The sequence below is a fragment of the Gopherus evgoodei genome, chromosome 11 (genome assembly GCF_007399415.2).
Source record: "Gopherus evgoodei ecotype Sinaloan lineage chromosome 11, rGopEvg1_v1.p, whole genome shotgun sequence".
Classification (NCBI taxonomy): Eukaryota; Metazoa; Chordata; order Testudines; family Testudinidae; genus Gopherus; species Gopherus evgoodei.
Window position 1 is genome coordinate 22,323,532 of NC_044332.1, and position 24,228 is coordinate 22,347,759.

The following is a 24,228-nucleotide window of genomic DNA, read 5'->3' on the forward strand; positions in this document are numbered from 1 at the left end:
CCTGAAAAAAATGGCTCAGAATATTGAGGCTGCTCTTCTATTCCTTTTGTAACAACTGTGTAATGCTGGCACTGCCAGACTGGGTGCTATGGACAGCACAACACTTTATGAGACCAGAGGACAAGGAGTGAGTGGAACCAGTGGACAGTACGTGCAGGAGAGAAGACAAGCAGGTGCATGATAGGTATAGGCAGAGGGCAAGAGACTTGGAATCCTGATTCTCCTCTCACTCCCACTAGTTTTATACCAGTGGAACTCCATTGATCCCAATGGAGTTATTCCTGATTTACTCAAGTATAGGTAAGGAGAATCAGCTCCCAGGTGTCTAGGAAGCATGTGGAGACAGACAAGAAGAGAACGGAGTGGATGAAATCAGAGCTAAAGGAGAGAAACTTTTCTCCAAAGGACAAAATGCTAATTGCATTAGAAGGACAATCAAAAAACATATGAAATGATAGTACTTCTCCATGTACTGGCTGAAGTTGCCTCTGGGAGGAGTTGTGATCATAGCGTTAGGGGACGTGGTCTGCCTTCCCATCAATGCAAGGGCAAGTGTCCACGAGACATTGTTGCTATTAAAATGTGATGCACGCTGTTGCAAGTTTCTGGTATAGTTCACATAGAGATATAGCAATGCTGTCAAACCATTCATTTTGCCAAGTGACAAACTCCTAGGCATTTGGTCAAAATGAATACAAGGACAAGACACTTGGTCAAAAACCTTAAGTTACTCAATGAATGTAAGGATTTACATTTTCAGAATCCACAAATACTGAGATTGTGCTTTTGTTGAGTAGCAGAAAATTTCCTTTAACCACTGTGAGAAGACTGTGATAAGCGGAAACAGCTGCCAGGTATACTCTTGTGGAACTGATGGAGAATCCCGAACACTTTAGGACTACTGTGTAATTCAGAATAGCTGGCATTGAGTGGGAGGGCCAGAATGAGGTATCAACACTGTAGCAAGTCCTCCAGGAAGTATTGAAATGTCACACTTCCTGTGCACCCTAGATACAGTTTTTGGTTTTCTGGGACATACTCCCTGCTAGGGCAGAAACAGACACCCAGGCCAGGGCATTTATAGGCAGCAGCTACACAGAGCAGTAGAAAGTTTTGTTACCTCATTTCTGTACATAGTTCCTGTTCACAATGAAGAGTTTATCTACTCATCAGTGGAATACTACAAACCCCACTTCTTCAGGACTACGAAATAATGTGGATAGAACCCTTTGCTCTGGAACTCCATGGGTACTTTCTGCACAGCACTCAGTTGCTGAAGGGAGTCTACCTCCTTTAGTAGGGCCTTGTGACAAGGGGTCCCTGAGAGGCATGGGGAATATGGGTAGGGAGGGACAGTATCCCCTATCCACTATTTCCAGGATCCAAATTGGTCCAAGGTTATCTGGTTCCAGGCCTGCTGAAAACAAAAAAACAGATTATTCCCAAATGGAGGGGGGAGGACAGATCTTATGGTTCTGTGCAGCTCTCACCTGCTCTGTCAAACCTGCTGATGCAGGTTGCATGGCAAAGGGGGAAGGGGCATTGGGTCTCTGCCTCCTCTGGAATTGTTGCCTCTTCTGGGGAGCTGTTACCAGAGGCACCCCTAAGCTTTTTTGCCTCTGGGTTTAACTAAACTAAGAACTAGAGAAAAACAGTCGCATCCTGTACAGAGATGTGGCCACTACAGGGATTCTGTCTTGTTCCCACAGGTGATAAGTGACTGGAAAGCAGCTGAGGCTGCTTCACCCTTTACGTTCACTTTTCCTTGACTAGGTCTACAGTGCTTACGAGTAGTCTTGATGCTCTGTAAGAGAGACACAACTTTATCCAGAGTATGCTGTGCAAGTTCTACTTTCTAGTTCACTACTAGAGTGTACTAAACAATCAGGCCTCACATTCCCATTATTTCATTCTGCTGTGTATACAAATGGTATACAATGGAGAGACCAGAAAGGCAGAATTCCCTGGATGGAGATGTTCCAATTTACTGAAATCTCCAGGGCACAAGGAACCTACAGAATCTGAGAGAAAACAGGTATGTTTAGGTTGTCATCACTCTTCTTTGCTGTGATATTACTTTGCTAAGAAATGCATCATTTTAATTATTAACTTGATCCAGTTTTCACAGGGCTGCTTTCCAGCATCATGTATTAAAGAACTTGCTTGGTTTAAGTTATTTCCCCCTATTCTAGCTTTCTGGAACTGTCTCGGATGACCAATGTTGCTATTTTGGTGCTTCCCTTTCTCCAGAAGTAATGAAATAGTATTATTTTAGGGGATGAACCAGCAATTCTCTACAAGAATGTATTTAGTTTTTGTGTTTGCAGCCGATCAAATATTGTAAGTGCAGTATGCAGTTTTGTTCAGTCCTAAACTGTAAATTAATCATTCAGTGATGTGAATACATTAATTTCCAATGTTTAGTAATCCAAATCATGCATTACACTGTAAGGTTCTGGCAGTGCACTGAAAACTGAATACAGCACACTGGAAGTGTGACAGAATTCACCCATGTACATTTTCTAGCACATTAATGCAGATACACACTCTCTCTCTCTCTATCTTGTGAAAGCAGACATATCTTGTGGAAGACACATATGTCATCAAAATCACTATCTACGAGACAGCAACATCATTAAGTTTATTTAGACAAATAGATTATCTAGCAAATCATACCAGGCTTAAATACATTCTGTAGCTGCCCAACAGGCAAGATATCTCCTCAAAGGTTACATTTGAGGCATGTTAAAAACTGATACAGTATGTATGGAGCTGAGCTAACACCTTAGCTCAGCATATCGGCTGAGCATGACATATGAAGTTCTGAACCAAGCACATCAATCAGTGGATGTGATACATCAGCTTTGTAGATCATTTAGCGTGGAAAGGTTTCAGAGCTCTGGTGATTTCATTACGAGTGTATAATGATGCCCCTGATTGCACTGTCTGCAGGGACTGAACCCAGGACCTGAGGATGTAAGAGCATGAGCTCTGCTGCTTGAACTAGCAGATTTTCAAAAAGTTTTAGTCATCTAGTGGGATTATCAAAAGCACCTAAGCAGGTTAGGCACCAAACTCCAGTCAAAATCAGTGATGCTTACCTAATCTAGTTAGGCACATTTGAAAATCCCCATTTTTCAGCCAGCTCTAGTCCCAAAGTATGGTGTTAGAGAAGACCCTATGCTGATGAACGTGTCATCTCTCACAGGAGAAATCCAAGGTTCTGACCATTGTCATTAAAGATCCCAAGAATACACATTAGTCTTAGGATCCACTCCACATTTCAACTCAGTTTATTATTATTTATCCCTGGTGTAATTTTGTTAACTTCAGCCTAGTTACATCAGGATGACTTTGGTCCAAAGTTTAGCAGCTGGAACTTTTCTTTTAAAAAAATGCCATTGTATTATTTTTGCATTACAGATGCTTTGTCTGACACAAATGATGCACATTATCCATCTAATGCTTTTCATGTTTCACCCAAAACAGTGACAATGTGAGCAGCTTCTGCATGATTTAGAGACAAGGCATATTAAGAAAGTCAGTTTCGGTTAGCTCATAATGCAAATTAAAAAAAAAATCAACAATTTAACATAGGAAAGTTCTTGATTTCAGGATCATTGCTTCCATCTGCTGCTATAGAAAATCATGCGATTCAATCTTGTAAGTGCTTTTTGTACTGCATCCATAGCAATGAAAGTCAACAATTTGTATTAAGTGTAAGATTATTATAAGATTTTTATCATATGGCTCTATGGAAACCTCAAAAATGTTAGTTTAGGCAAAGGGCCATTAAGAGGGATTGATCTGAGATTTATTACATATCACTGATACAGACCTTATGACCTTGCAGAATTATCTGATCATGTCATTTAGAAAGAAACATATCTCAGTGTCTAGTTCTCTAGCTTTATGCATCCTAGCCATATTTTGGACCCTTACATGTTTGATGGATCTGCTTTTTTCCACCACTAAATCCTCCCTTTTCTCTTCTGCATTCAATTTAAATTAGAATTTACAGACATGGGATACAAAGTACTTTGCAGTATGAGAAGATAGCCTTTCCCTTGACAAATCCAATCTCAAGATACAACTTGTTTAAAGGAACCTAACCCATCCCCCCTTAAGAGAAAACAGAGCGTGGTTTAACGCTACCACTGAGGAATCCCTGTTTCATACCCTTCAAGATTAGTTCAGTCCAACTGCGTGCACGCGCACACACACTCACTCACTGCAACGGAGATACAAACACTGCTAAGGAGAAGCATACCTTGCATGCATAATCAATATAAGGCTTCAAAGATGTCCTCAAAAACATCCCTTCCTTCTTCTATCTGAGTAAAACCATGATCATAGGATGCCATTTGGGACAGGCATGCAAACATCTCAGCATTGTGCATGCAGTTCTCAGCACAGCTTCCTTTGCTGTTATGATTGTTACTAGCCTAATTATCAACTAAGCTGTATTTCTTTTGCAGCCAAGTTCCCAGATCAAAAAGGCCACTCTGAAACACTGGATTTGAGATGGTCATTTGCTCTCAGAACCTGTGCTCTCAAAGATGTTCATTTGCAGCATCTCCAAAATAGGAATTAAATGTCTTTGTTATGACTCCTCCATCACAGGTTTGACAGCCTTGGGCCCAGCTGCATTTTTACTGTTTAATAATTGTTTTAAAATACTGCATCTTAAGCCTTGCATTTTTTATTGATTGATAGCTACAAACCAACAGTGCCATCCACTGTTTTCCCACAATAGTGGCATCTTTCTCTACAATTCTTTCCTGAGAGAGTCTTAAATTGATTACACTAGAATTAGTCCATTAAACATTTGGATGCCTTGCATGAACAAGATTTTTTTTTTTTAAAAGGATAGAGGCCAAGTTAAATTCAGATGGCTTTCCAAATGAGTTCCAAACAGATGTCAAGCAAGCGCTCAACTGTAGCTAAAACCACAATTCACAGAGCTCTGCACAGGGGCCAGACAGAGACAGCCCATATGGATCTGTTTACAAGTTTAGGGCCTTAAAGATGTTTGCCTCTCCAGGTCCTCCAACATTTTGATCCCTATAGTCTTTACCTTCCCAGGCAAGCCATTGTTCAGTTTGATGTCCAGTTGTTTTAGTTAAATGAAATCTCCAGGAAGTTGCAGAGCAGAATGGCAGAGAGAGAGAGTGAATGTGTATGTGTGAGAGGGACAGAGATGAGGAGGGGAAGGTGAATGATAGAGTAATACCGAAACATACAAATTTTAGCCTAGGGCAGGAAATATATTGGATTAGAAGTTTTGTTCTGTGTTGTTGTTTTTTTAAAGTAATGGCTCTGTCTTTAACAGGTCTTTCTGCGCTTAAGAGGAGTGATTTATTTACTTACTTCTGCCTAGAAAAAACCAAAAGGATGATTATAAAAATGAATGGTATATTCTGCAATCCAGAAAGGGTGGTTGTAAAGTTAATAATTTAAATATATGTAAGTTGTATGTTTTGTTGCACAGCTATGTCTTGCTAGATGGGAGCAAAGGATTCTAAAACCCATTAATGAAGGGAAGGTCAGAAGTTGGAGCTTTTAATACCCAATAGGGTAATATGAACTTTGACCTTATGACTGTGGCTTTTTGGGAGTTTAATAATTGGGTGGCCATTTTGCTAGTGATTCATTAAAGTTAAAAACGTGTATTAAAGAGGACTGATGAGAGTGACCAGCTCTACTTGCAGCACAAGTTAACTGGGGTTTTTCCCCCTCAATGAAGAAGATTTTAGTTCTTCTAGGTGGAAAATTATGGATTTTTTTTTCCATAAATAAGACTGAGCTAAACAAACAAAAAAAACAGGAAGCCATTTTTAGTAGGGTTTACTATCTCCTTGAACACAGACACATAGAAAAGCCCTAGTGTGGGGAACTGTGTTAGGTAGAAATGAATTTAAACTTGGTTCTCTTGTTAGCAAGTTCCTAACTTGATTAGAACTATAGTATAGCAGAGCCATAAGCATTATGTTACCATTTTAATTTATTAGACTAACGTACATACTGTGCATGGAAGAGAAAAAGAATTTCAAACAAAAGACCACCACCATGATCATTGATGGAAAGATCAGAGTCCTTTCTGTTTTCACAAGCAGGCCTGGTCTATTAGCTCACACATGTATCTCTCTCCCCCTCTCCCAAATTTAGATCAGCAGTGTTGCCACCTCTAGTGATCTTATCACAAGTTTCACAATATTTGGTGTTATTCTTAAAGCCCCTATTCCTGGGGGCATGTGACTAGATGAGAATTTCTGCTTCCATTTAAGAAGTTAGTTTCTGGCCTTCATCGCTGTGGGAGGAAAAGCTTGGAAGTGTGATATAAGCACTCCCTGAATGATCAGAAACCAGAAGGCAAAGAGAAAGCACCTCATTTTTTAAAATAAGTGCGATGATTATTAAGCCAGTTTCATGATTTTGGGAGCTTAACACATTAGTTTTGCACAGCTGGGGTTGGCAATGCTGGATCACTGAAAGAAAATCAGGAGAGAAAAGCACAGAATTGTGCTAAAGCTAAGGAAGCCTCCTGCTATGCAGATGACACTCCGTAGTCTTGATATAGCAAGATAGACCTGTGGCCAGCTAGGGTACACAAACTCTGGAAGGTCGTGGATACCAGCTTCATGGCAGGCCAGCCCACTCAGCAGAACAGGCAGCTTGCTGCAGGAGGAAGAAACAAAAGAAATCACAGCTCTCTGCCCAAGAACGGGAGAGCTCACTGACTGAAAAGAGCATGTAAATGACTCTCCCCACCTCCTACACCATGTAGTTCCAGATAGCTACACTGAGTGCTTAATGGCCCAAGGGAAATTCTGCAGTCCACCCTGTACTGCACTGGGGCCCCAGCCTATAGACAATTTCTTTCAAATTAAAACAAATAGCTGAAGGAGGAGATGGTGCAGGGGGAAGAGACTTTCCTTTCCTCATTATGAAAGTGGGTCTCTTGTAGTGATCACATCAATAGTGTGTCATCCTCTACTATTGGGAGCTCTAACCTCACACCAGTTGGTTTTCTTTGTCAGAGGATGAATGCATTGCGGGGGTGGGGTGGGGTGGGGGTGGGGGGTTAGGCCATTTGTTCTTCTCCTTGGCTAACAGAACTCTGGCTCTCACCTGGGAGAGGTATACACAGCAGAAAGCACTTTCTGCTTTCCCTTATCCTGGCTGCACAAAGAGACATGTTTTTCCATCTTTTAACTGGCAAAGTCAGACAGGGCCGTCTCTACATCCCTCACATGGATCTGCAGGAAAGAAACTAGGGTGTAGAAAAAACAGTGATACTTAAGGCTTGTCATAAACAGATAGCTAAGGGTTAATGTCTCTTTCACCTGGAGCACCTGACCAGAGGACCAATCAGGAAACCGGATTTTTTCAACTTTGGGTGGAGGGAATTGTGTGTCTGGGGTCTTTGTTTTCTGTCTGCCTGTTTTCTCTGAGCTTTGGAGGAGTAGTTTCTACTTTCTAGTCTTCTGTTTCTAAGTGTAAGGACAAAGAGATCAGATAGTAAGTTATATGGTTTCTTTTCTTTGGTATTTGCATGAATATAAGTGCTGGAGTGCTTTGATTTGTATTCTTTTTGAATAAGGCTGTTTATTCAATATTCTGTTAAGCAATTGACCCTGGATTGTATCATCTTAATACAGAGAGACCATTTGTATTTTTTCTTTCTTTTTTATATAAAGCTTTCTTTTAAGACCTGTTGGAGTTTTTCTTTACTTCAGGGAAATTGAGTCTGTACTCACCAGGGAATTGGTGGGAGGAAGAAATCAGGGGAGATCGGTGTGTGTTGAATTGGCTAGCCTGATTTTGCATTCCCTCTGGGGGAATAGGAAAGTCCTTTTTGTTCCAGGACCGGGAACGGAGAAGGGGAGTCACTCTGTTTGGATTCACAGAGCTTGTGTCTGTGTATCTCTCCAGGAGCACCTGGAGGGGGGGAGGGAAAAAGGATTATTTCCCTTTGTTGTGAGACTCAAGGGATTTGGGTCTTGGGGTCCCCAGGGAAGGTTTTTCAGTGGGACCAGAGTGCCCCAAAACACTCTAATTTTTTGGGTGGTGGCAGCAGGTACCAGGTCCAAGCTGGTGACTAAGCTTGGAGGTTTTCATGCTAACCCCCATATTTTGGACGCTAAGGTCCAAATCTGGGACTAAGGTTATGTCAAGGCTACAGTCAATATTAGAGCAGGAAATCTTACTTTGAATAGTTTTGTGCTGAGAGGTCTGCTTCTCACTGCCCAACAGCCATCCACAGAGGGGCATGGGCTATTTACTGCTTTAAGGAACCACCTATGCTCCCACCTTAGTAGAACTGGCCCTGTTCACATGCAGCAGGGTTTTGAACAGGTGCATTCTGAGCTCAGTAGAAGGTGGAATGACATTGTTCCTATTTTGGGGCAAAAATAATGTGTAAAAAAAAACGTTAAAAAACCTGTTCTGAGCAGTTCTTGAGAAACTTGGTCTGACTGGTAATTAAGACCAAGATTTTTAAAAAGGGGCTGCAGCAAAGGCCAGAATAGAGCCCCTAATCTTTTCTTGTCTCCTTTTCCGGTGAGAAAGGAGTTGGTTACCATCAGGAAAGCTTTATTCTCAATGTTCTATTACAAAGTATATATATATAGTACATAGGACCTCTGGCCACCAGAAGCTGGCAAAACACAACTTCTGTCTGTGATAGTCTGACAAGTGAGCCTGTGTAGTTAATGTCATACCTGTTTGATGCAATAACTACTCCTGCCTTTAAGAAGATATAGCAGGGACAGACCAAAACCAAAACCTCTGAGAGCTTTGGGAAAGTTTGGCTCTGAATCTGATCTTTGCAGCTCAAGCCCCACTATGATGTATAAGTCAGAATCTTAAAAAAAAGGTTCAATGTGTCATTTATAGGGATGTGGACAAGGCTGACAGGTCAAAATGAAATCTAGCTGAAAACCTCCATTAAAAAACACCACCTGTCTCCCCCATGTGTTAAATCTCTCAACTCCTCAAGGCAGAGAGCTGCATCGCTACTGATTTTGTGGCTTGGGCTCTCAAGTCCACCTGAGAGCCCAGATTGCAATGTCCAAACTGCTCTTTTTAGCATGCTGTCTCACTACTGCAGGTCTGTCTACCTGGGCTGGGAAGCTCACTCCCTGCTTCAGCATAGACATACCCTGAGTGCTGATCACTGGAGAGCAACACATAGGAGACTGGAAAATTGTGACCTATATATAACCTGAAGTGAAGACAGGATGAACCTGGAACCAGCCTTGAAGACAGAGTGGGGAAACTTGGACAGAGCCCCCAAATGATCAGGGCCATGTGAAAAATACCACAGTATTTCAAATGGCAACATAAACCAGGGCCTGACTTCTGGATGAATCTACTTGTACAATTGATCTTAAATATTAGGAATTTTTGGTCACCTTCGTATCCATGTGAAAAGGTTATAGGGCATCAGGGGAGCCTAGGACCAAAGCGGGTGAATATGCAAAGGTTCACTAAAGAGCCAAATCTAGAGAGTTCAGAGACTGTTTAAATAGGGTTGATCTGAAGCCTACAGTCATAACAATAAATTGGCTCCTCACCAGTCCTATCCAACACTTGCACTACCATGGTACAGTAGCTTTGTGACTGAGGACATCTACTGGTGAATGGGATATGTGCAAATAAACAACTTCTGTGTAGCTAACTTTAATGAGAATTTTTAATGATTTACTGACTCACACAGTGAAACTGTGCCAAACAGCTGTTTACTGACAAGGGCTTGTGGGTAAGTAGTATGACTGTAGATTCAGATGAAGAAAAAAAAATAAAACCTCCAAAAATCCCAAGAGGAACAACTACAAATGTCATGGCTATAGATAACCTGTGTACCCAAGAAATATATTACCCAGCAGAGTGGTAATAGAGTCTTTCACCTTGAGGTCACCAATTCAGATCTACCTCTGGTGATGTTAGCATCTGTCTGCTCTTTGGTACTGTACCCAAAATGAATTTGTGACCGCAGGTTTGCTATTCGTGAACAAAAGGTCACTTTGTGAAAAGTGGCTACCGAAATCTGTAGCCTTGTTTTGAGGAATGCGTGGGAATAGAGATCAAACTGCACATGGTTCAGAGGCCAGAGCATCACTTCTTTCTGTAGAGCCACAGACGCGCATGATGTTTACAGGTGAATATAAAAACTAGGTCCCTGCTCTAAGAGTTACCATCTCAAATACAGACAAAAAGACACCAGCCATGGAAGTCAGAGAGAGAAGACAAAGGTGAGGAAAAGATTTCTCCTGCTCAAAATTGAGGAAGTTGGCAGAAGGCATAGGGAATTTACACTGATGCTGACCATTCTGCATTTGTTCTGTAACTACACAGACAGCTCCTTCATTTTAGTGTTGCCAAGGCGACATCTGTTAGGAGCTGTAAATCCTATTGTCAGAGGGTTCACTACTCACCATTGTGGTGCTTTCTTGTGGCCCATCTGGGATTAGCTCACCACCAGTCTGATGCCCCCTCCTTCATTTTCTCTCCCTGTTGTGTCTCTCTCTGGAGTCAAGTTATGACTTGGTGACCCCAGCCAGGTCACTATAGTTCTCCCCTTCCAGAGTATCAAAGTCCTATTGGATGAGCATCCCAGGCAATCTTCTGTTCCACTTTCTCATCTGTGCCACTTCCCCAGTAACTGGTAGGGGAATCCAGGCCTGCCTGCTCCTCTGGGTTCCAGCCCAAGGATCATATGCTCAGCAACAACAGTCTGCACTGTCCCAAATCTTGTTGCCATTTCTCTGGGCTACTTCCTGTTTCACCTCTATCAGGCTCCTTTGCCATCCTCCTCTGAGTGCACCCTTCCCTCAGAGTCAGGATCCCGGGACTTCTATTCTCCCCCCCACCCCCCGTTTCCTCTTTTCCCTCTCTAAGGGTTTAGCTACACTTGCAACTGTACAGTGCTGGGAGTTAAAGCTGTCTTTGTACAGTGTGGCCACATTTGCAGCGGTGCTGGAAGTGGTGCATTATGGCCAGCTATCCCAGTATTCAAGTGGCTGCAACGTGCTTTTCAAAAGAGGGGGGTGGGGTGGAGTGTGACAGGGAGCGTGGGGGAGACAGAGTGTGGATTTTTGGAGCTGACACTCTGTCAGCTCCCTGCCTTGAAAGTTCTAAGGACTTGAAGATACAGAGCACCAACCTTCAATCATTTTAAAAGTTTCAACCCCTTCCCCCACCCCTCTCTCATTCACTAAATGCAAATAGCCTTCAGACCAAATAAGCAGCTGCTCCAAAACGGACCGACTCCCGGGCTGCTTCTCTCCTCAAGCAAACACTGGCTGGGGACATTCATCTCCCTGCCTGCCTCATTCACAGCAAACAGTAGCTGTGTTTGTTTTTTAGATAAGCAGCTCCAGGAGCCCCGAGTTCACAACAAAATAAAGAGAGGCGTCACAACAAAACAAAGAGAGTGTTATCTTTACTTAAAAAGCATTATGGGAAGGTTCCAGAGGTCAGTTACAGCATGGTAAGGTTAATCACCGTTTACACTGGCATCCCAGCGCTGCAAGAGCAGCGCTGTTCTCTTTATTCCTCTCGTCAAGGTGGAGTACAGCCAGCGCTGTCGCCAGGGAGATACAGCGCTGTATGTGCCTTGCAAGTGTGGACGGGGAGTAAGTTACAGTGCTGTAAAGCCACCATCAGCGCTGTAACTCTCAAGTGTAGCCAAGCCCTAAGCCCACAGGCCCCTTCTTACTCACCACTTCCTGTTTTATAGCAGTTTAGCCTGCCTTTTGCCCAGCTAGGTTTCATCCTCAGTTAAAAACTTACCAGACCTGATTCCTTCCCTGGTGCAGCCTGTCACAGGATTAATTGGCCCTTTCTCTTTACTCAGGCCCTGTGTAGGCACCCTCATCACACCATTCTTTAGTAAGTTTAGGCCACACACTGACTCACACAGAATACCTTGAGACACAAGGTGGGTGAGGTAATATCTTATATTGGACCAACTTCTGTTGGTGAGAGACACAAGTTTTCAAGCTTACAGAGCTATAGAGGTGAAGAGCTCTGTCTAAGCTTGATCGCTTATCTCTCTCACCAGCAGAAGTTGGTCCAATATAAGATATTACCTCAGCCACCTTGTCTTTCTACTATTCTGGGACAGACATGGCTACAACAATACTGCATACAGTAATAATACTTGCCACTTAACACCTTCAAAATACTGTATCCTTAGTTAATCCTCACAACACCTCTTGTGAGGTAGGTTAATAGTGCCCCTCCTTTTATAGAGGAAGTCAGATGCAATGAAAGTTACAGCTACTTAGAGAAGGGTTGAATTTGGCCCAGAGATATTAAAGGCAGATTATAGCCAAGATACAATGCAAATCTGTTGCAGAGTTGGGAGCGAAACTCAGAGCTTCTGGTTCACAGTGCCGCAATGCTTTTAAGTATTTTTGGTTTACTTTGATGGCAAGCCTTCCAGTTTGCCAGGGTTTGATTTGACACAGAACCCCAGCTTCAGCTATAGTTTCATGTTTTGGATTAAGTTTTCTTCCAAATACCCAAATTTGGAACTGTCCAGGTTCTTTAGTCTGAAGGAATTTTATCACTTCTGTTTCTTAATCAGAATACTAAAATAATTTTTTCTGTATCACTTCCATAGCAGAATGTTATATGTCTATGACAGCTTAGACTAGAGTCAAGAGTGTACACTTTTTAGAATCTAGTTCTAATTTTCTAAATGTCCAATTCATTAATTCAAGACTAGAATCAAATATATTGCGGTCCTCAAACAAGCTAGGAAGTGTACAAGTGTAACAAGCTGTACCCCTCCTTCAAACATTCTGTTTTAACTACTGCACGTTATAGCTTTGGGGAAATACTCATAATAAATTAAGTGGTATTATTCAGAAGGGTTGCCAGTCATAAGAGCGTCTTTTGTTTTACACGTCATATCCTATTAGTACCAAGATTTCTTCTGAGACTCGTAACAGATCAATACATCTGTAACTCTGGCCTGTAACCCAATTACTATGCAGACATCTCTGATAACTATTACAAATTAAATTTGTATTATGTAGTTTCAGAGATTCATGGAAAAGGTTTTATTGTTATTCTTTCAGAGCAATATACTGTATATGATAAATTCAAAAGTATTTTGGGAATTAAAAAATATAAAATTAATCCTGAAAAGAGATTGTTGTGGGGAGACCAAAAAAGCTTGACACCTTTGGTATGCCCGAGGATTTATAAAGGTCCATAAAAGTCATTGTACAAGAAATTTATTCTAATAGCTTTGGATGCTCAATCCGTGTAATAGTCCAGTCTGCCTTCACTCCTTGTGTAAATTCCCTTCGGAACCTAGGTAAAGCAGGACAAATAAATTGTTAAAGATCACGTAATCCTTTAAAGGGTGCCTAATGCTACTGAAAAAACTTGGCAAAATATTTTCCTTAGTTATTCTGTTATCGTTTTCTCTAACTCTTCACTCGTCCTTCGATCTTATGAAAGCCAGGTGTTTTATAAGAGATCATTAGATGCCACCGCTCAGTCCCCCTATGGAGGATTGTGACATCAAAACTATTTCTCTAAGAAGAGACTGATCCAAAGCCTACTGAAGTCAAAAGGAGGCTTTCCTAACTTCAGTAGGCTTTGGCTCAGGCCACAAGTGATTGATAAAACAACAAGAGCAGAGGAAGCCTTAAGCACCCCATTTTCATGCTAATACCCTCAAAATCCCAGAAAATGATCTATAGAAAAATTAGTTTCTAAAGTAAGGGTTTCATTTTTCCATGAGGCATCAGCAAATCAATATGGTGAACTAGGTACTTTTTACCCAAAGATATTTGGTTTAGGCATTTAAAAAAAAATAAAATCACAGAATAATACGAAGTTAGTAGATCTCTTTAGAGATTAGACCAGATATACTAAAAAACCCTAAGTGTATGACTGAATCCTTCTACACATTTGAGTTCTACAGTTGTTTGAAAGAACAGTAGTCACCCTACATTTAAAAACCTTTTCCCCTTTAGTGCTGGAACCTTTTGGTACCTTTTAGTTTGTAAGGTTTTTTTGATAGGTATTTTAAGTGAAGCCTTTAGTTTTTAGTGTGTTAACACAGCATTTATATGCCTAAATCACAAACAGAACAGCAAGGGCAGCAGCAGTGTAATCCATATTGTCCTGCAAGTGTGTTCCAATCCTGGCCTAGGCAGAACCATCCCTAGACACCTAGCTACTCTGGTGATGGGTGCTTTACAAAATGATTTGAAGTCTCTCTGCCCATTTGGTCCTTGACCTCTGCTGAGAAGCCAGAAAGAGTGCCAATTCAGATGATTTATTAGGACACCTGGCCACTAGGAACTGAGACAACTCACAAATTTCCCCCCTACCACAAGGAGTCAGGACCCTCAAAGAAATCAGACAAGACTCTAAGATATGTGATAAATATGGCCAAGAGATGAACATAGGAGGAAAGGGAACATGGATGCTCTTCAAGTGGTTTTGATTTGTATTTTATCTGGACCTGGACCCTGTGTAGTTTCTTCTCTCTGAGAAAGAGTTTAGAAGAGAGCCACCCTATCATAACGTAGGCAAAAATATGCCATTTCCCCACCACTTTTACAATTTTGAAGACTATTTTCTATTGTTTTGACAAGAGTGCAAATATTTTTCATCTCTCAGACATTAGCACATTTTATAACCAGTGTTATACATGTACATTTCTATGAAAATACATCCACTTGACCAGTGAACGCTCAGAGGATTTAGATCAGATCCATGTGAACCAGTCAAACACCAGATGATGTTTGTGTTGTTCTAACTTGCTTCAGAAAATGTTCAGTTAAATCTTTCATCTTCTCAAGCCAACTACAATACTGACTCCTTTGCAGGAGGGTAGTGTTACAGCAGCAGCACAAAGCAGGCTGATTGGCTTGGCAGCACTGTTATTTGGTGCACAAAACTTGGACTGACAACTGATATAGGCCTCTTTTCAAAAGGGAGGAGGGGATAAGGAGGGGTCAAAGTTTGTGATATGCTAGTAGATTCAGAGTGTAGTAGCATTAGTCTGAAATTAAGAAACAAAGCTGTAATGTGACAACCTTAAGGTGATTTTGTCAAAAAACAAAAACAAAAAACCACCACACCCCAAAGAGTTGCTCCCCAGAATAAAAGTTGGGTTGAATGAGGAAACTCTTATGCTGAAGGCCAAGATAAATACAACTAGAAGGAAAAAAAGATAGGGAGACTTACTCATAGTTTGCTGTTAGAAGACGTTTAGTTTCTTTCACAGTTTCATCTCCAAATACAACCTGGAAAACTTTGGTTCCATCTGGAGCTTCATCAGGAAGATCAGCGCTGGTTAGATACCAGAAGCGCATCAGGATACTAACAAACTTCCTTCCTGTTACAAAGAAAACTAAGCCATAAGCCAACATTCCAGAATTACGCATATACCTCAGCAATCTAGTATATTTACTTGCAAACCACTAAGCGTTTTACTAAGACTCTACAGAAGCAAATGGCTACACAAAGCACAAAAGAATAAGGAAAAGAAAGTGATACTTAAAACTTACAGTAATTCACCCTAAAGCCATCTTCATAAGGTTTGGCAGGAGTAAAAACAAAGTCATACTTTCTATAGAGTGGTGCATAAGTCATCAGGAGTTATTCCTGGCACTATATATGATCACATTGTATGGAAGGCGGTCATGTTCCAGATTATAGAATGACCATTGTGACTGAAGAGGTACTTAGAGTGACAGTGAATGAGATGTGCAGAAGTAGGATTATTAAAACAATAGAATAAGAGAAGCTCAATGTATTAGATATCCATCCATACCTCATTATTTCAGGCTGAGAACAAGGTTAGGTTCAGGAAACGAACCAATTCAGCTGTATTTTATAATGAGCCAAGCACACACTGTTGGCATTTAACAAAATAAAGCAGATGGTTGCTAGTTTAAAAAATATAATATATAATATCAAGCTGTCCTTGATCCACATGGAGAAACTGTCACACAGTGTGATATGAGATTATTCCCACTCCACTTCTCTATGCTAAATATTCTCAGCCAGCATGGGGGGGAAATGATGCCTATGCTGCTACTCCAGCATACAGCACTTCGGGTATGTCTACATCTAAAATTTTGCAGCGCTGGTTGTTACAGCTGTATTAGTACAGCTGTATAGGGCCAGCGCTGCAGAGTGGCCACACTTACAGCAACCTGCGCTGCAAGTGGTGTTAGATGTGGCCATACTGCAGCGCTGTTGGGCGGCTTCAAGGGGGGTTCGGGGAACGCGAGAGCAAACCGGGGAAGGAGACCAGCTTTGCCGCGGTTTGCTCTCGCGTTCCCCGAACCATCCTGCAAACCGCAGGGAAGGAGACCTGCTTGCTCGGGGAACGCAAGAGCAAACCAGGGAAGGAGACCAGCTTCGCCGCGGTTTGCTCTCGCGTTCCCCGAACCACCCTGCAAACCGCAGGGAAGGAGACCTGCTTGTTCGGGGTTCGGGGAACGCGAGAGCAAACCGGGGAAGGAGACCAGCTTGATTACCAGAGGCTTCCTCAGGTATGCTGGGATACCTTCTTATTCCACGGAGGTCAAGAAAAGCGCTGGTAAGTGTCTACGCTTGATTACCAGCGCTGGATCCTCTACACCCGAGATAAAACGGGAGTACAGCCAGCGCTGCAAACAGGGAGTTGCAGCGCTGGTGATGCCCTGCAGATGTGTACACCTCCTAAGTTGCAGCGCTGTAACCCCCTCACCAGCGCTGCAACTTTGTGATGTAGACAAGCCCTTAGTGGTACAAAAGGAAAGCAATCAGACTGACTCAGACCATTTCCATTTCATGCTGCAGCTGCTGTATCCCCATCAACACCACAGAAGCAAACTTTTAGAAGGCAATAGGCAGGGATGGGAGACAGACAAGAGGAATGAATTACAAAGGCAGATGCAGCAGGAAGACAGAAAAATTGAGAGGTTTTGCAGTTAAACTTTCAAAATCGGTCTTAAATTTGATCCCTCATTTCCCAGGCCAGCAGGAGTTTGGAGCACTGCAGAAGCAGTGCTCGGCCCACATAGGAAAAGACAGATTGTTCGTCACCTTTCTGAAGCCTGGCTCAGGCTGACAGAAGCAGCAGCACTAAAAAGCTCCAAAGTCATTCATATCCAGCCATTCTCCAGCAGAAGAATATCTGCCACAAGGCAAGATTTTTGGCAGGAGCACAGGGTAGGGAAAAGAGGGGGAAGAAAATAAAAGAGAGACACCAGAAGACGACGACTCTATAAGAGAAAGGGCAGGAGTGCACACATTGGGAGTTGTCATGTTTTTATAGCACATACAACACTTTAAGGCCTAGCACTCTGCATACAGTACCTGTGAGGGGATTTTTTTTATTTTTTTTTTTTTGAGAAGTGAATAGGGAGAAATGAATGGAAAGCGTATAAAATCTAAGTGAAGGAGAATAAGAAAAATTTGAACAGGCATTAAGTTGGTACAATGATTCATACTAATGACAATTTATAGTAAGAACAAGTAAGTACATAAAGAGAGCTTTAAACGTTACTCCTAGGAATGAGAAATAGGACTCATGAACACCTTTGTAAGTAGAAAAGCTGTAAAAAGCAAAACCATGACAAAAGGTTCTCTGTCTATGCTACGTGAATGTTCTAGAATTCTATACATACCACTGTCATCATAGTAAATGCCAACATCTCCTGCTGTTGTATACATTATTTCATCCATGTCAGCAGCCAGGGCATTCCTGCGGTTTTCAGACAACGAAGGAAGCTTCTCCAACAACACTTGAAGTACCTGAATTTAGAGAAACTGTAGCTTTTGTTAAGCCTACAATTCACTAGATAATTGAAACCACTGATCTCGTAAACTCTGTAACAGTCCAGTATTACCCCAATACATCTACTGAAGTATTTCTAATCCACATCGCTGTTAGACAATTAAAATAGAAATATTGTTCATCCAAAAAAAATATCCCATAGTATTCCCTTCTGACTGAAGAATGGTTAAATGTAAAAAGTTACATCAATGCAACATTTAAATGCACAAGAGTCAGGACATGAAAAGAATTAAAATGCTCACAGTAACTAACTTAAATGTATTCTGTGCAATGTGGGTTTACAAACAAATTAAGACAGAATATCCAAATTCTACACAAAAAGCTACATCTGAAGAACATTAACATTGCAAAGTGAAACACTCATGTCAGAAAGCATCGGTTAAAGTTTTCCTCAAAATCTAAACTCTGCTCCCCCCTTCTATTTAACCTTCTCTCTGCTTCTTTCTATATTTAAGTTTTGTACTACACATTACCATGGTATGTGAGTGCCCTTATGCTTATACATTACAGTTGTCTATAATTATATTAATTGTCCATGACCCTTGCCTCATTCAGTGCACAGGTCAGACAGGACAGTGGAACTTTGCCTTTTTTCTCTACACACCATCCTCCAAATTTGTTCACACTGCGATAATGGCAAAATTTAATTTGTCTTAAAACAAGGCCTGGATACACAGAGCCCAGACCCCATTCACAATTTTCAAAACCACATTCACTGAGCACCATCTAACCTGCAAAAGATTGTCATGATGTTCATCAACATAGGTGTGAACAAGAAGAAGTCGACTAGCTGGCCCTAACTGCAATCACCGTTTTGCAGTTTCAGTCTGCCCCACCTTGGGTCACACATGGCTCCTAATAATTGTTTCCCTTTCTCCTCCTTTGTGGGATGGCTCCCCATTTCTTCCCCTTCCTCTGATTGTGAGTGGCTTCCTTTCAGCACTGATAGAGCTTCTATGAAAACCTGCTGAACCCATAGTTTGGGGTGGGAGGAGGAAGGGGCAATGCCCTCTTGAAAGAGCTCACTAGGAACAAACTCACATTTCATTGCTACTTCTACTCAGAGAGAGGAGGCAAGATGGTGCATTGGCACTACACCACAGTCGCATTAGGGTTCTCTCTCCATAGGCATGAGGGGCACCAGGCAGCCCAAGCTACTGGCACACAGTAACACAAACATACAGCTGAAGCAGCTCCCACATGAGACTCTTCTGGATCTGAGACACCCCTCTCCGGAGGTGACCACGAAAACAGTCCCAGTGGTTCAAAATTCACACTGACAATTAAAACTGGCCAGTTTGGCTATATTCTTGAGGCCCTGATGCAAGATCAAGGTCTCCAGTTTAGGACTAGGTAGCAGTGTGACCTACATGGGACGGGAACCAGTTAGACAGGGAGTGCACAAGAAATGAATTCTCCATTGGGCAGGTCTATGTTGCTCACCTAAAGTTTTGGCACTAGTGAATGGTACTGGTGGTCACAGTAGGAACTTCCACTCACTTGCCCCATGTGAATAGAAGTTTGCAAGTCTGCCCCTGTTATCCACCCTCTTCTGCAATGGATTATATTTTTTGATCCTTTTTTGATGACTCACTGGACTCTTCTGGCAGCTGCTCCATTGTCCTAATAGTAAGAGCAATTGGACAATTTTCCTTATACAGTAACTGATCATGCCCTTAGAGATAAGCTTGTCGGTCCTCCTTTAGTCTGAAGACTAAGATTCTCCTGATCTTTATTAAAGAGTTCTTCCTCAGTTAGACCAAATTGGTACTATTTGTGTTTAACAACAAGCTAAACTTCACTTTAGATGACTGGCAACCCATTGGCAGATTAAAGGGTGAGACAGAGAAATATTCTTCATTCTGTGTTGGAGATTTTAGAAAAGAAATAAAATACTCTTTACCTCTTTTGATACGAATTCCTCCAACAGATCAAGTTTACATTGAGACAACAGCTTTGAAACAAGAGCAAAGGCCTACAAAACATAAAAATAGATAAGCAAACATTTCACTAACTCCAGGTCAACTCATTTTCCAGTAACCAGAGAATCAGACATTAGATATAGAAAAACACTCATTAAATCATCTAGTTCCATCACATTGCTTGGGCAGGATTGTTGCCTCCAGTATATTTTCTAGTGTCTTGTTCCATCTAGTTTTAGGCAATCCATCTAATGGGACCATGGCCACTTTGCTTACAAAACTACTCCAGATCAAAAAATATTTTTTTTCCGGATGTTTAGCTTACGCTTTCCCCATTCTTAGTCTTTATCCCCTAATACCACCCTGTATAATCTCTCTCCATTCTACCCATACACAAAGGGTGTGAATGCCTTCTCAGTATTCACACCACTCGTGAGTATCGACCCTTTACACATCAGCAAAAGCATAGTATAATTGCCCTCCCATAAAGTTAGACTAGTTTCTACTGTCCTTCCCTAGAAGCAGCTGGAAATGGCCTTCCCTACACAACAAGTTTTATTCTTTGCTCTGAAAACAGCAAAGTCTGAGTATTCTCACTTCCTCCAGAAAAACGGCAAAGCCCTGGCCATCTGCCAAGAAAACCATCTCCCCATCTCATACGCGACAACTAACATATACTTTTCCTACGAAACATAACTGTCAATGAGATCTATATCTTGGGTCAATTCCACAGGCCTTCAAGCTGAGACTTGAATATGACTGTATTCTATGGGAAAGCCAGTACAGTGAGCAGTGGACCAGGGTGATGTTGCTAATTTGTTTTGCTGTAGAAACATGGTGCTGCATTCTGGACCAACTGAGGCCAGTCAGTGAACTACTAATACAGGGAAATGCAGCAGTCAAGTCTTCAGGTCACAAGGGCATGAATCACTGTGGCCAAATGATTTCTGCAGCAGTATGAGGTACATGCAGAAAAAAAGCACTTTTAGCAGCCATTGCTATCAAGTATCCAGCAGTAGTAAGGAGTTCAGTAGAACACAGAGGCTATGAACCAGCCTGAGTACTTGAGAGCAGGCTCCATCAAAACAGAGTGAAGTTACAGTGGTAGTTAGATCTTTAAGATGACATATCCATCTTGCTTGGGTTCAACTTTAGCCAGCTGTTTTTCATCCACATGCTGATCTCAGCTAGACAACAAGAGAGCCGAGAGATGGTTCAGTTGGCACTGGAAATAAATGAGATATGGGGTCATCTGTGCGCTTGTGGAACTTGAGTCCAGAGTGTCATCACATAGTGGCTTCATGCAGATGTTAAATAGGATGAGGAAAGAACAGAGTTCTGTGGAACTGCACAACCGAGTGCTCTGATGGCAGAAGAATGTTCGTCCAGCACTACTCAGGGTGCAGCCTGAAAGGAAGGATTGGAGCCATCTCAGTGCTTTCCTGTTTGCTGTTGTTATATCTTTAAAGTCAGAGAGAAGTGTGTGATCAACAGAGCTGGATTAAGACAATCTGATGTCCTAGGCAAATCCTACACAGCTCTGCCTCTGCTTGAGGGGTAGTCACAGTCTTCCACCCAACACACACACAAGCTATCTATGGGGGCCACTACCTCTCCTGTTTGGAGGAATGAGGCCTCCCCCCAGACCACCTATGCTGATGGTTTTCAAACTGCAGATCGCAACCCAGTACTAGGTCGCAGAATGTAAGGCACTAGTGGCTCTCGTTGGCACTGCTGCCCAGGCTGTTAAAAGTCCCATCAGTGGTGCTGCCCAGCTAGGGCAGGCTAGTTCCTGCCTGTCCTGGCTCTACACTGTACTCTGGAAGTGGCCAGCAGCAGGTCTGGCTCCTAAGCAGGGGGGCTACCCGGCTCCATGCACTGCCCCTGCCCCAAGCACTGGCTCTGCACTCCCACTGGCTGGGAACCAGCCAATTGGAGCTGGAGGGGGGAGTGTGCCTGCAGGCAAGAGCTGCACAGAGCCACTTGCGTACCTCCCCCTAGGAGCTGGAACTGCTGCTGGCTGCTTCCGGGGTGCAATGAAGTCTGCAGTGCCAGGAGAGAGACAGGAAGCCTGCTTTAGCACCCCCATTGCACAGCTGACTGGGAACCGCCTAAGCTAACCCCATGCCCCAATCCCCTGCCCCACCCACCCCAACCTTTACCCTCTCCTGCACCCCAAACCCCTCATCCCCAGCTCCATCGGGTCACGGGCATCAATTTTCTTCAACTGGGTTGCCAGAAAAAAAGTTTGAAAACCACTGATCTATGCCATACCAGGAGGAGTCAGCCACCATCTACCTAAAGGGGATGTGTGGGAAGCACCTCCTGACATTACCTAAACAGAGCCATAAGGTGGAGGCAGAAGCAAAGGCTATCCCCATCTAAGTCTTCTGCTGAGGTGCCATCACTGGGGGGCCCTCAGAGAAGCAAGTTTCAGAGTTAGAATAATGAGAAAGTGGGCAGGTGACAATCAGCAGACAGCAGTTAAATTAGGCCATGTTCTTAAGGATTTCTTTAGAATCATAAAAAATAGAAAAAAAAATTAAAAAAAAGTAAGTGTGAAAACTGAGAGATTCTATCATTATGCAATTCCAGAACCTGGAGCGCTACAGATGTGACTATGCCTTAAATCCAGCCCCAGTGATCAGTGGTACCAAGCACCAGGAAAGATCCAATAATGGCATATGATTCCCATTCTCTCAGTCATTTTAGCTAAACTAGTTTCTGTTGCTCTGCTCTGAGCACTATCTATTTTATCAGTACAGTTCCAGTAATGTGGCATCCAGAACTAGGGTTTCCAACTTTGTTTGGACAAATTTCTGGAGGTTTCATTTTATGATGTTATCTTTAATTATAAAGATTAATCTTTAATTCCTGGAGACAATCCTGGAGGGCTGGCGAACTTACCCAGAACTTGAATGCAATGTTCAGAATGCTGCTGCCATGAGAATCACATTGAATGGCCTCCTTGCCCTGTGACTAGATGTCTCTGCAGTCTGAAATTTTATTGGTCTTTTCTGTTCCCAAATTACACTGGAGCCTACCATAGTGCACTGCATTTATGCCTAATACTGCATCACTCTCATAGATGTTTGCAACTGTTTTAATGCCTTACAATACATAGGAAAGCCTGTCAAATTTTGACTCCTGGTTTAAGGGGATAAATGACAACTCCTATGATGCCACTGTCAGCAATAATATCCCCCCACAGGGGTCTCACTACTGGGACAATATGAACAAAACACACAGTTCATCCCAGTTGAACAAAATACCTGTCCCCAGAGCCAATGGGCAGCAGTATTTAGTGGGGAAAGGGCGAAAGAGAGAGATCACCAGGAAGAGAAGAAGAAGAGCGGAGCAGTGAGGGATAAGGTCCAGGGTGGCCACATATGCCAAGGGGTGGGCCCCATAATGGGGTGACAGGATGGAGTTTCACTGCATCCACACGGGGGGGGGGGGGAGTGGAAGATGTGGCAGGGCTCCTTGCATGATTGCATCCAGGCCAAAGGTTAAGGTGGTTAACAGGCCTCCCCCCTACATAGCTGGGGCACACAGGGAGTCCCAGACAAGGGTAAGGGGGGATTAAAAGGCCTCCTGCCCTACAGAGTAATGTGTGTGTATTGGGCAACGAGGAGGGGGATTAACTGCCTCCCTCCCAGCTATACAGGTAGCAGGGAAGGGGGGACAATGGCCCCCCACACATACAGTTGGGGGTTCCAGGTGGGGGAAAGGGGGGTAACACCCCCCCCACGCACACAGTTGGAGGGTTCCAGGAAGGTGGGCCCCACGCAGCAGGGAGGGGGGGATAATGGCCTCCTCACACACACTTGGGGGGTTCGCCAACGTCCCCCCCCACACACACACTGGGGGTCCCAGGCAGCAGGGAAGGGGGGGATAACGCCTCCCCACACACATACTTGGGGGCGTCTCGGGCAGGGGAGAAGGGGGGGCTAACAGCCCACCCACACAGTGGGGGTCCCAGGCGGGGGGGAAGGGGGGATAACGGCCCCCCACACACACACATTTTGGGGGGAGAGATAACGCCGCCCCCCCCCCCAGGTTGGAGGCGCGGCGGCCCCGCAGTCACCTGCTTGGCCCCCTGGGTGAACTCCTCGACGCTGAACTCCTGGTCGAAGTAGGCCCGGATGAGGAAGCAGTAGAGCCTGGTGCGGACCCAGATGAAGGGGTTGGGGATCCCCACCACCACCACGCTCCGGCCGCCGCCCGCCCCCGGCGGACCCCGCCGCCGGCTCCGCTCGTCGCTGGCGCAGAAGCGCGCGGGGACCCGGGCGCGGGTCAGGGCAGCCGGGCCCAGCCCGGCCCAGCCAGGTCTGGCAGGCGCCGCCAGAAGGTGGGCGGAGAAGGCGCGGACCGGCCCGGGGCAGCGCCGGAGCCCGCTGGGCAGCGCCATCTTAGCGAGCCGCCCCGCCCCGCCCCGCGCGGTGCGCGTGGAAAGCGGCCTGCCTGGGAAACGCGCCC

General features: G+C 43.5%; 1 protein-coding gene across 1 annotated transcript; it reads right to left on the bottom strand.

Moving 5' to 3' along the window:
- Nucleotides 1–13,058: 13,058 nt before the first annotated feature.
- MAIP1 (matrix AAA peptidase interacting protein 1) lies at nt 13,059–24,160 on the bottom strand. Its single transcript, XM_030580563.1, has 5 exons — nt 23,837–24,160; nt 19,731–19,802; nt 17,658–17,784; nt 15,223–15,373; nt 13,059–13,329 (listed from the first exon to the last, which is right to left on the bottom strand). The coding sequence occupies exons 1-5, from the start codon at nt 24,158–24,160 to the stop codon at nt 13,251–13,253; spliced, it is 753 nt and encodes a 250-aa protein (XP_030436423.1). The 3' UTR covers nt 13,059–13,250.
- Between the last annotated feature and the right edge of the window lie 68 nt (nt 24,161–24,228).